The following is a 12,193-nucleotide window of genomic DNA, read 5'->3' as shown; positions in this document are numbered from 1 at the left end:
TATGTTTTATCAAAATGCTCAGTTTGCTTTCTGTCAATTCATTTACATATGTCAAAGTGATATGTAAGTACTCCTTTCTAAATGTAAGCAAAAAAATAGGGTTGACTGCTCAGAAGCTGCTAATTGTATCAAATCATTTCAATAATGTACGAGACCCACACACAGACGTGCAGGTTGTGATGCAGGTTTACAAGAGATGAATCATGTTCACCAACCTTAATTTAAAAGTGTTCAATTAAATTTCATCATATGCTGATGTCCCTGAATGCTGATTTCACCTTCCTATTTACATCTGTGTAGGTCTATATTTCTGATTATGATATGTGTTGTTATTGCAATAATGCTACAACCTTAGGGTATTATAAACCTAATGTGTCATCTATGTCACCATATTTTGGTTGGCCTACATATTTACATACTACCCACATACCTATAGTCATTTTTATAAAATAATGCTGCAATCTGTTTAAAAAGTATAAGTCTTAGTGGTGATTAAGAGGTGACTGTTACGGGTGGGAATGAGTAACATTAAGTTTAGGGTAGAAACACAATTATCAAGCTGGTACAGTCTGTGCTACAAGAAGCAGCAATTCATTGATACTGCACTGTGACCAAATGGCAGACCTTAAGCTTGGCAGGGCAAGCTAGTAAAGAGTAGCTGTTAGCTAAAGGATTAAGAACATCAAGATGTAAATCATTGAAATATATTTGTCAAAATGATCAAATTCCAACCATACACTGTAGTTTTTAGAAAATCTTTAACCTCTCCAAATTGTGTCTTGGAAACCAAATTGAGCTCACAGCACTGACTGATCAAGTATTGCTCAAACAGGCTTCACCTTGGGCTGCATGATGTTACTGAATGCAGCTGCCTTAGCGTTAGCGTTAAATGGAAATGCGATGTACAGATTCAGCAGCCACCTGGCTGAAACTGTTAAAATTAGTTACTGACTTTGCTTTTCCAGGAGTCCAAACCTTTGCACATGTGCCCAACTCCTGTTTTATTTACGTAAAATAAGTTCATAAAATAAAATTTAAAAAAAATCATAAAAGTAATCATAAAATAAGAAGTAACCGCATAAGCACTAGAGCCATACTTAGCTAAGCTAACGTTAACCGACTGGCCGTGGAAATGCATATTGGCTACTTTAGGAAGAATAAAACCAATTCAATTCAATCGCTGAACAACAAAAGTAGCTAGCTAAAGAACGTAGCTAAATTAGAGAATGAATATACGTTAAACAGGGTGGATAAAGACTAACGTCAGCTAGCGTTAGTATTTTTCACTCTGGAAGCACAAGTTAGCTAAACCAACCGACAAACACCTAACGTTAACTAGCGTTAATTTAGTTAACTAACTTACATAGACTTGTATTATGCTAACGACTTCGTTGACTTGGTAGCTGAAATAACATTAGCTAATGTTACTAAACAATGTCGTTAATGCATAAAAGTGACAGTTAACGTCGTTTGTTTTAATTCTTACCTGATGTTGACCTAAAAGTTAAGTTTAAGACAACTTACAGGGCTAACTTACGCTAAATAAAAGCCCAAGATAAGTCAACGGTCGTAACGTTCCCCCAGCAGCTTCAACACAAGCTCGGTGAATTAGTTCTAATGGCCAGGCGGCCTCAGCTCATTAAATGGCGTTTAGTGATAATTGAAGACTGGTGTAACCTTAGGGGGCTTAACCTGAGGCTGCAGAAAGGGGGAGTCTGTGTTTTCACTTTAACGCTACTCTGAACATAACTTTCACCCTAATCAACGTTTGTTAGCTATGCTTTACCCGGGGCTGTTCCCGAGTCTTGGGACCTAACCTAACTAAGGTTTCACCCTAAATAGCTAAAATATAAATATGTTGTCAAACGTGTGCCTTAGCAATAACACAAAACAAGATGACTGTGATGTCTGAATACCAATTTCTGCTTATTATAACATTCCTTTATTTTAACTGCTCAGTATTAAGTCGACTAATGAGTGTAGTATCAGCAGTAGTGAGGAGGTTTCGTGCCGTTGAACGTGACCTACGTCGTGGGTTTTTTTCTTCTTCTTCTTTGGTTTTAAAAGCGACCCACAAATCAACGTGGAGGCGCATGTCGCCACCGGTCGCAACAAGACAGGAGTTTTACAGGAGTTCCTGTTCCTTGTAAGGACGTTGCTGAAAACGGAAACGATGTGTTAAACATTAATATTAATAAATCCATAATAATATCTGCTCGTTTTTAAGTGGAAGTGTCTTTGAAAGTTAGCTAATCTTTGTGGTGGGTGTTGCCTTTCAGCCTTACGTGTCAGTCTTGTGTTCACACAGGAATTACCCAGCGGTGATGCTCAGACCAGAGGCGGGGACGCCACTGCAAAGGTTTTCACTTAACTAGTCAAACCAAGTTGTCAGATGTCCGCAGACGACAAGTAAAAATCTCCACTTTGGGCTTACTTTTTTTTTTCGCTCACCGAGTTATCTTCTCCTCCTCGATGACTTCGTCTATCTCAGCCTGGATTTGGAGTGAGAGATTCTGGCTTCCCGAAAATGTTTCATGGGCAGATCTGGAGCATCCTCCTCCTGGTGTGGAATATCCCCGAGTGGGACAAGTACTGTACGCGATGCCCCTGGCTTTCTTTGTTTTTCTACTGAGACTGCTTTTTGAAAGGTAAATTGGGAACTTGTATGGTAATGTGGAGATTCAGGCTTATGCGGTTACTGTTTATCATAGGAAGTAAAGGTAAAAATAAACGGAATAAAGTAATACAAATATCGATCATCTTACTATAATTTCAGAATTTAAACGAGCCCAGGATGTTGAACAGCTCAGTAAAACTTCAGTCTGTACAGTAGAGAGAACCAACTCGTTGCTAGTTAGCAATGATAGTTTTCTAAGAATAGTTTAGGTGGAAAACAAAAGGGTCACATAATTATCCCAGTCTAGCTCTTCGTGATCCCTGTAAACTGAGTTGCTTTTTCATTAGTTATCACATTGCAAACTTTGGTTTGTTTATTGATTTTTCTTGAGGTGGGGCTGTTATGCAGACTGTGCAGTCTTCCTCAGTTCCTCCTCAGGCGAAACTGCACAGAACGTGAAGTTCTAGAGTTAAAATAAAATCAACAGAAAAGGCAACCCACAATCCAGTCTGTACTTCTGATCATTTATGCTTTTACCATGTTGGGAAGGCTATTCTAAATAAGAACAGTGTTGTTGGATTGGGATGTAATAAATGACTCAGGGTTTGAGCATTAATACTGATCAACTCAACCACATGGTCTTGTGACATGCATCAGTATTTTGGTTAGGGCAGCCCTCCCACCTTTGTCCCCTATATACTCCCACATGACAGGTCATCATGCTCTGTTTAAACTAGGTGTTACATTCCCCAGCATTCCTTCTTTCTAACGCTTGCCTGTGTCTACCCTATAGCCTCTATTTTGCACTCTTTTTTTCCTCCCTCTAGGATACTCACAAACATGCATGTCAAACTTAGCTTTATGGCTAAACTGCAAAACCCCCACAGTCCATGTCTGTTTAAGAATCCCTTGGCAAGTGTGCATCTGTTTCTATACGCTGCAAAGGATTTAGGTCCACTCTACTTGTTTAAATGTCTCTCTTAATACCACACAATTTCTGTGTCCCCTCTCTCTCCCTTTTTTTTTTTACTCTGTGTGTGTATACAGGCTAGTGGCCAAGCCCTGTGCCCGCATACTTCAGATTCAGGCGGGAGTGCCTCGGCGAGCCCAGCCCAATGTTGTCCTGGAGAGGCTATATCAGTCCAAAATGGTACACAAGGCCCATGTTTGTTCTGTAGTACAGTAAATGTTCCTTTATACACTGGGACCCAGATGTCATTGCGTTGAAATACATTGCCACGTGCATAATGATACATTCAGTAAACAACTACCGTTATTGTGGTTTTACAAGCAGAGACTATGGAAAACAAGGCATTTCCAATTATCCTGTATTGTCCTCCCTAGTGTCCAGATACGAGGCAGCTGGAGGGACTGTCCAAGCAGCTGGACTGGGATGTGCGGAAAATACAGAGATGGTTTCGCATCCGTCGGAACCAAGACAGGCCCAGTACACAGAAAAAGTTCTGTGAGAGCATGTAGGTTACTAATAAACTGTGCTGAATCCACACTATGATGTTTAAAATAAGAGGGGTTTATATGACATCACTCTTACTTACCAATTCTACTCTTTTCTTTAATTTCAGGTGGAGATTTACATTTTACCTGGGGATTTTTTTCTATGCCATTCGCCATTTGTGGGTGGTAAGTTGAAATGAAAAAACTAAATGGTTTCATTTAATAAGCGCAGTGCAAGTGCATATTGAAAAAAGTGGCACATGAAGCCTCAGATATCTGCAGAGTGATCAGGAGACTGTAATGAAACAAAATCTAAAGTCCTTTTTCTGTGTAAAAACATTTATATGAAGCTAATCAACAATAGGTTACATCAAGAAGGGATCTTGAAAACTGCAAACATTAATCTTAAAGGTTTATCTGGTTTCCTCAGTCACCTTGGATGTGGGATACCCGGCACTGTTGGTACAACTTTCCTTTTCAGGTTTGTATTTTTGCAATCATCATATTCAGCTGCTGTCATTATGCCTCTAATCAGTTTCTGCGCTGTAATGTTTGCAGGTCAGTATGGCTACATATTTATTAAAGCTGTTTTTCTTTCACTCTCTTCCAAAGCCTATTAGTCCTGGACAGTACAACTACTATATAGCTGAGCTAGCTTTCTATTGGTCTCTGATGTTTTCCCAGTTCACAGATATTAGACGTAAGGTGAGTCAACATCAGCTTACCTACCACTATTTTGCTGCTTATCTATAACCCCACTGATGGCTTAACACCCTTTGTATTAAAGGGGATGTGGCAGTTCTTCATATTCATATTGTTACAGGCATATAAGAATTTGCATTGTTATGATCTCTGGCAGAACCGGTTGAGCATTAGTGGCATAAGGGTGTACAATAGTCCTATAGTCTGTCATCCCAGTATGTACAAAACATTTTTCAGATGCTATTGTGTCACAGTGTTGATGTAAAAAGTCAAACAAGTGAGGATTATTCTACAATCAGTAATTTCATCTTATCATGTATCGTTTATACTTTTGTAAATGTACAGTGGACGAATAATTAGATTCTTCTTTTTTTCTGTCACCTTCTTTTTTACCAATGACAGGATTTCACTGTCATGCTTGTACACCACATGGCCACCATAATCCTCATCACATTCTCCTATGCCAACAACATGCTAAGAGCTGGCACTTTAGTCATGTGTGTGCATGATGCATCGGACATCTTCCTCGAGGTAAAGAACTCAGCGTTATATGAGCATGGAAACAACACTACTGTGCTGTGAGATTCTTCTACTGCTAGTCTGACACAAAACCACATCTCCTGCCGACATCAGTGTAAATAATAACAGACAAATTTGTTTGAGATATTATCATTGTGGTTCATTAATGCTTCATTTATTCCCCAAGGCAGCCAAGCTGGCCAACTATGCCAAGTACCAGAGGCTATGTGACGGCCTGTTTGTAGTCTTTAGCATAAGCTTTTTCCTCACTCGACTTGTCATCTATCCTTTCTGGTGAGATAAACAAGAACCTATTTACATACACTGCCAGTCAAAAGCTAGGACACTTTGTCCAAACATTTAACAGCTTGTATATCACATGACATATATATTTTTTTAATTTCTTGAAAGTTGTAATAATTTACTATCATTATTTTGAGCCCCTGTAACCTCTGGGTGTTTTGTTCTAGGATTGTTTACAGTGTTCTCTTTGAAAGCTGGGAGATCGTCGGGCCATACCAGGCCTGGTGGCTGTTCAATGGGTTGCTGCTGGTCCTGCAGACCCTTCACATCATCTGGTTCTACCTCATCACTCGCATTGCTATTAAAGCCATATTCAAGGGAAAGGTTAGTCTGGCTGTGTGTTATGTATAGTATGTTTTTTAGGCACGCTAAGCGACTCTGGGGATGGAAGTATTGGTCAGTTAGTCCATCACTTTGGCCCAGGCTGAAAAATTTCAACAGCTAATTTTATACAGACATTTAAGATCCTCACAGGGTGAATACTCATCAGTTTGGCAATCTCCTGTTTCTGAGACCAGAAAATCTTGGGGCATTTTTGCTTAAATAATATGACTAAAATGATTCTTCAGTTACCAACATGGTTTCCATTTAATTTTCCTTCAAATGACAAATTGATGAATAGTTTTGGCTCTAATTGTAATCACTTTGGTGATACCTCTGACCTTTTGTATGGTTCCATCATCAGGCCACAGTTTGTCCAATATGTTGATTTATGATAAAAATTACTGTAAAACAGTAACTGTCAGTATTCTAACATGTCATGCTGAAATAGCAACTGGTACACATTAACTACTACACGTGTGTTGCACCATCACACTCAACATGCCAGCATCCTGTCAGCTTCACTAATCACAAGCATGGTTGTATTGTTTTTAATTCCTGAGCAAACATTCATTCTCAGTTGTTTTGCCTTACAGGTGTCAAAAGATGACCGCAGTGACATTGAGAGCAGCTCGGATGAGGAAAATTGTTCCAGCTGCAGCAAAAATCCCAGCCAGACCTTAAAATCAAAGGACAGCAGAAACCTTAATGGAGAAACTCATGACCACTAAGTTTCAAAAAGGGAGATTTACTTCTAGTTTGGCTTTAATTCACCTCCTGTGTGACTGTGAGACCCACCTTTTTACATTGAGCTCTTGAAGAGACAAAGTTTTTTTCCATTTAGAAAAACTTGCTGATTTGTCAAAAATGGAGAGGACTGGAGACAGGGGAACTCCATGTGCCTTACTGTCACATTTACAATGTGTGGGGTTTACATCTGCTTTTTGCTTATAGTAGGAGGCACAGAACTATGTGGTTTGTGCACCTGTGTGTGTTTTGTTAAAACTTGCTGTAAACAGTGCATGCCTACACTGCTATTATGAAAATTCAGTTTATACAACTGCATTGAATAAAGAGATTTTATTTGTGAAGTTGGTAATATATTTTACAGCTGTCAAAAAAAAAAATCACAGCATCTGCCTTACTGAATATACTGCTTATTTTCCAGTAAGCAGAGTAATTACAAACCTTAAAAAATGTTCTTTAAAATGCCAAAGTTTTCTTAATAAAACATTATTTAATCAAATCTGGTATTGTGCTGAAGGAATTCTATAAATGTATATGAGAGAGAGGGAATGTTGAATGTTTATTAGCAATGAATCTGGAGATTATTAACAGACCAATATCTAAAAATATTTATCATCACATAAAACAAACAACATATTCTCATTTGATAAGCTGGAGCCAAAATAATTTGATGCAGTGCCATTTTTGCTTACAACAATTAATCACTTGTCTCAATATCTGCTTATAACAAGGAAGCACTAATCTGCTTTCTTCAGTATCTTATTTTATTGCACTCTTCCAGCATGTCAAAAACATCTTCAGAGAAGTCGTTGTATTTCAGGCTGAAAGAGACAAAGGAGTAGTTTAAAAAGCAGATTCTTGTTTTAAAATTCTTACAAAGTTTATTTAAAGCATACAAGCTCATGGCAGTTTAGAGTTAACTGAAATGAATCATGCTTACTTCATCTCCTGCATATTGTCGCTCTCCTGCATGACTTTCACAAGGGCTGGGACGGAAGCATCAGTCAGTAAGTTGTTACTCATTTCCAGATTCTTCAAAGTCTTACTGGCTCTTATAGCAGCACACAGATCCTCAACACAGGCATCAGTCATCTGAGTTATTTCAACACTGATAAAAGGAACATATGGACATATTTGCATGCAGTGTGTACTGCAATGTGGTCATAACATAACAAAGGAGTGTGTTGTTTTTTTCAGAATCTCTGTCAACTCACTCCAGTTCCTCCAGCAGACAGTTTGGATGTGCAACAGCATCCCAAAGGTGTTTAACCCCTTGGTCTCCCACTGTATTTATCCCCACAAACAGGGACTTGAGTTGAGTCCCACTTCTCAGCACCAAGCCCAGTTCCCTGAACACAGACTGGGTCAATGCACATCGTACCAGCCTGTGGAGTGGAGCATATTATACACTAAGGCTGTTATCTGAATTTCACCAAGTATTTGTGAAAGGTGGTACTTAATCACAGCAAAGAGGGTTAATACAGGTCACTCTACCTGAGTTTTTCTATTGGACACCCGGGCCGACTTAGGGCTTGGCAGAGCAGCAGTGCCCCCTCCTGGCCCAAATCATTCAGTGACAGATCCAGCTCTGTCAGAGAGCAGTGCTCTGACATCAAGGCTTCCATCAAATCGGGACAGGATGCACTTGTCATGTCATTATCAAACAGACTATATGGATAAATAAAAGATAAATAAGTCAAAAAGAGCAGAAAAATGTGTATGTAGATGTTACAGTAGCTTTTCTCCGTCTACTGTTTAGGTGAGACAGTCGATATTCAACCTCTTGAATCACTCCAAACTTGCTTGTATCCTCTTCATCTGTGTTTCACCTTCAGCTAAACAATTACATTTTTGCATGTGCAGCACAACGAAACAAACTTACATGAGGCTCTGCAGTTTACAAAGTGAGTGTCGCAGGGACTTGCACAAAGCCTCCACTCCACTGTCCCCAATCATGTTGTTTGTCAGATTCACTTTCCTCAGCTCTGAGTGGCCAGAACACAAAGCCTCTGACAAAGCCTCCATCGATACTGATGTCAACTGACAGTGTTGTAGCCTTTTAATAAACATAAGGTCATTTTTCCAACTACCAAGTCAATGATTTATACAGAAATAGACAGCTATAACAAAACATCAGAAGCAAGATAATATTGCATTATTTAAAGTACATACTGGAGCTCCTCTAGTTTGCAATGAGGACTCCACAAGGCTTTGCACAGGTTAATGAGACCTTTGTCCCCGAGCTCATTGAATCTCAAATCCAAAACACGCAGTTGAGAGGTCTCTGAGGTCAGCACAGGCACCAGAGCCTCACAGCTTGTCAGGTTGCACGCACTCAGCCTGAGGAAATCAAATACAATATTTAAAAAACATATTAATGTAAGGGGTTGTTTCTTTACCTTTGCAATAAAAGTTGATTTTACTTTATTGTGTGCTGTTTGCAGTCTCTGAGTCCAGTGCAGAGAATGGTAAACTTTTCATCTCCAAGATTGATATGATTGAGATCCAGCTCCTCAGTGATTCCTTTGCTGAGAGCTGAAGCCAGATGAAGGACAACCCCATTATTCATGATGCTCCCTGACAAGCTGAAGTACACAAGGAAACAGTTTAAACAGGCTGGTTATATATGTGTGAGGATCGATCATGATGAAATGAATGATGACTAGACATGTGAATTTTTGCCTTGACTTACATTATCTTATGTGACAAGCTCATAGCTGGAGCCAGGACTTCTGCATTCTCCTCTGTCAAATTCCTTACATTGTACAGACACAGTCTCTCTATCTCACCGAGGCACGTGATGACATAATTCAGAGCTACACAGTCCTGGAGGCTCAGGGTATCATAGCAGATGCCTGCTTTAGTTGATGGAGTGACCATCTCTTTCACCAAACTTTCGTTTTGAGTTTGATGAAGCAGACATAACGAGTGGCGGTACGCATCTTTGTGGTATCCCTGCAGTGCTGCCTGTAAACTGCTTTTAAGCCAGCTTTTAAAATCCACAATCTGTTCAGAGTTTAACTCCCCGATCAGTGTCTTCAGCGGTTTGTGCTGAACTGGCTCTGAGAGCCCTGACAGGAAGAGATCCAGAAACTTTGTATGACCTTTGTGCTTCTCCAACATCTTCTCCACTCCCCCAGACACTGACTTGTCCAAAAAGAAAAACACAGCCATGATGAACTTCTGCATCAGCTGGGAGTGGAAGGTGAAGAAATGTGTATCTGGCCCCAGACCATCTCCTTGCAAGAAAACACCAACTGAAGTACGAAACTGTTGAAAACCAAAGGAATCCATTTCGTCTTTGGTGCAGCTTGAATGATGGTCAAGAGAGCAACGAGAAGCCAGCCTGCCGAGGGCCAACACTAGTTCTCTGTTGCAGGCCTCAGTCAGGGAGAGTGCCTGAATCAGGTGGACCAGGATGTTTATGTACAGCTGAGTTAATGTATCAGGAAGTTCTGCACCAGCGTCCATTAGAGACTTGTACATAGAACAAACTGTCCAACAAAATCTAGGAGAGGTGCTGAAATCATAAAAGCCTAAAGTCCTTTCCATGTGCATTAATGCTGTGTTGGCCATGGTTGGGTTAGTAAAGAACCCATTAAAGTAAGCCTCTCTTTGGGGATTCAGAAACCCCAACACTTCTATGCGGGTACCACTCAGAAACTCCAGACATGTTGTTGGCCTGGTTGCCACCACAAAGGAAGTTCCTCTCAGCAGTGATCCCTGGAGCAGACTTGTGATTAAACATGACACTGAGGCTGCCTGGCTGGGATCAGAGCAGAGGGTGTGAACCGAGGGGTCCCGGCTGTGTCTGTACTGATCCAGGTTATCAAAAACAAACAACACCTTATCAGGCTTCTGCAGGACTCCTGGCACAGACTCAGGTGGGATATGACAGTTGGAGTGTTGCAGTAAAGTCTCCAATGACAGCGCTCCTCCAAGAAAATTCATCTCCCTCAGGCAAAAATAGAAAACATAAGAAAAGTTTTGAAGGCTTGCTCCTTCTGCCCAATCCACAATTAGCTTCTCCAGCACAGTGGTTTTACCTGATCCCTCTGGACCGACCAGTACCACTGTTTTCTTTCTTCCTGCCAGAGAAGTGTGGATGGCGCAGTCAACGGAGCCCAAGCTGTCTTCCACACTTCCGTCTGTCTCCTGAGCTTCAGAGGTCAGTGGAGAAATGTACTTATTGTTGAGCATCACACTGGCAGGAGGCTCTCCACCAAGAAGTGTGGACACAGCCTTTGAGTTGAGGATATGAGTCAACACGGCGCCTCGGTCCATCCTATAAAGCACAATATCAGTCCAATACAAGTCACAGAAGAAGCGACAGTGTAATTCGTGTCTGCAAATAAATCTCGGTCTAATAAACTTGACTGTGTCTCTGGAAAACAACGTGACTGAGGCGAAGATCCGTCAAAATAAACACGGTTTGTTTTAATGCGACAGCAGAGCTGTCCACCAATAAAACACGAGCAGCTCAAACCAGGAAGCACACTGTGTGCTTTAAACCCTGAACTCTGCCTGACAGATGTGTCCTCCTACCAAAACTGAAACTAAACCCTCCTACATTCAGTTCTATCTTTTTCTGGTTAGACATAATATATTTACTCAAATGATGCAGTTAAGTGCAGTATTGCAATTTTACATAAGTTCACTCCTTCTTTAGTTGCTGTTACTTTGCAAATCCAGATTAATAATATGAAAAATAATTCACAAATGATGTATTAAGCTACACAGATGTAGTTTATAGTGCTATGTTAAAGCGATGCATGCACATATTAATTAATTAATATATTAAAAATCATCTTCCAATAATATTGCCTAATATATATTCTGAAATAGTCTACTGGGTGTGATAAGTGTTTTGCAAGGCAGAACAGTGACTTAGTGGTTTGCACTGTTGCCTCACAGCAAGAAGGTTCCTGTTTTGAAACCCAGCAGGGGCCTTTCTGTGCGGAGTTTGCCTGTTCTCCCTGTGCTTGCATGGGTTCACTCAGATCAGTGACTCTAAATTGCCTCATATGAGACAATGTGCTCCAGCTGATCCCCATGACCCCAAAGAGGAATAAGTGGGTATAGCTAATGGAATGAAGTATTTTGCAGTTGATTTGTATTTTAATTATAGCATCTTTATAATTTATATAAATTTGTGTATACCTTAAATATAGTACCTGGTAATATTTATCTGCCTTCATCTTTTCTTAAGTGACAGCAAAGCAGTGCAGTTTTTGCCTGAGCCCTGACTGAGTCTCTGTGTACTGTCTTATACTATGATGTATATTATAAATCTAATTTATACCAAACCAAAGAGAGCATCATTGGAAAATGCAACACAGATTTTGTTTTAAATTACAGATTAAATCATTACTTCTTAGACCTAGTCTGCTAGGCAATCATGAAATAAAAAGGAAAAAGTAGGGGTGGCATATCACTGTTTTCTCAACATTTTCTCATTAAATTGCATCTTCTAGTTCTCTCATTAAAAAATCCCAAATCTGACTGCATTTATTTAACTGTTTAACTGTT

General features: G+C 40.0%; 2 protein-coding genes across 2 annotated transcripts; one reads left to right on the top strand and one right to left on the bottom strand.

The window, feature by feature from the left end:
- Positions 1 to 2,169: 2,169 nt before the first annotated feature.
- LOC113145244 (ceramide synthase 5-like) lies at positions 2,170 to 7,163 on the top strand. The gene is made up of 10 exons (XM_026331711.2): positions 2,170 to 2,648; positions 3,665 to 3,767; positions 3,962 to 4,092; positions 4,201 to 4,258; positions 4,503 to 4,553; positions 4,685 to 4,777; positions 5,177 to 5,305; positions 5,481 to 5,587; positions 5,764 to 5,920; positions 6,514 to 7,163. Exons 1-10 carry the CDS (start codon positions 2,473 to 2,475, stop codon positions 6,646 to 6,648), a joined length of 1,140 nt encoding a protein of 379 aa, XP_026187496.1. The 5' UTR covers positions 2,170 to 2,472; the 3' UTR covers positions 6,649 to 7,163.
- A 34-nt stretch (positions 7,164 to 7,197) lies between these two features.
- On the bottom strand, positions 7,198 to 11,158 carry LOC113145241 (NACHT, LRR and PYD domains-containing protein 12). Its single transcript, XM_026331707.2, has 8 exons — positions 9,357 to 11,158; positions 9,088 to 9,249; positions 8,837 to 9,004; positions 8,547 to 8,720; positions 8,159 to 8,332; positions 7,879 to 8,049; positions 7,605 to 7,772; positions 7,198 to 7,485 (listed from the first exon to the last, which is right to left on the bottom strand). The coding sequence occupies exons 1-8, from the start codon at positions 10,946 to 10,948 to the stop codon at positions 7,416 to 7,418; spliced, it is 2,679 nt and encodes an 892-aa protein (XP_026187492.1). The 5' UTR covers positions 10,949 to 11,158; the 3' UTR covers positions 7,198 to 7,415.
- Positions 11,159 to 12,193: the final 1,035 nt, after the last annotated feature.

This window comes from Mastacembelus armatus, chromosome 7 (assembly GCF_900324485.2).
Source record: "Mastacembelus armatus chromosome 7, fMasArm1.2, whole genome shotgun sequence".
NCBI lineage: Eukaryota > Metazoa > Chordata > Actinopteri > Synbranchiformes > Mastacembelidae > Mastacembelus > Mastacembelus armatus.
Note: the sequence above shows the minus strand (reverse complement) of the source record. Positions and strands in the feature narration are given on the sequence as shown.

Bases quoted from the DNA above. Each gene is read 5' to 3' on its own strand.
- LOC113145244 (XM_026331711.2), top strand. From the start codon at position 2,473: ATGACTTCGTCTATCTCAGCCTGGATTTGGAGTGAGAGATTCTGGCTT. The intron at 2,649-3,664 runs GTAAATTGGGAA...GTGTGTATACAG, and splicing joins CTGAGACTGCTTTTTGAAAG to GCTAGTGGCCAAGCCCTGTG. The intron at 5,588-5,763 runs GTGAGATAAACA...GTTTTGTTCTAG, and splicing joins CTTGTCATCTATCCTTTCTG to GATTGTTTACAGTGTTCTCT.
- LOC113145241 (XM_026331707.2), bottom strand. From the start codon at position 10,948: ATGGACCGAGGCGCCGTGTTGACTCATATCCTCAACTCAAAGGCTGTG. The intron at 9,005-9,087 runs GTAAAATCAACT...TGATTTCCTCAG, and splicing joins TGCAAACAGCACACAATAAA to GCTGAGTGCGTGCAACCTGA. The intron at 7,773-7,878 runs GTGAGTTGACAG...TCCTTTTATCAG, and splicing joins TGTCTGCTGGAGGAACTGGA to TGTTGAAATAACTCAGATGA.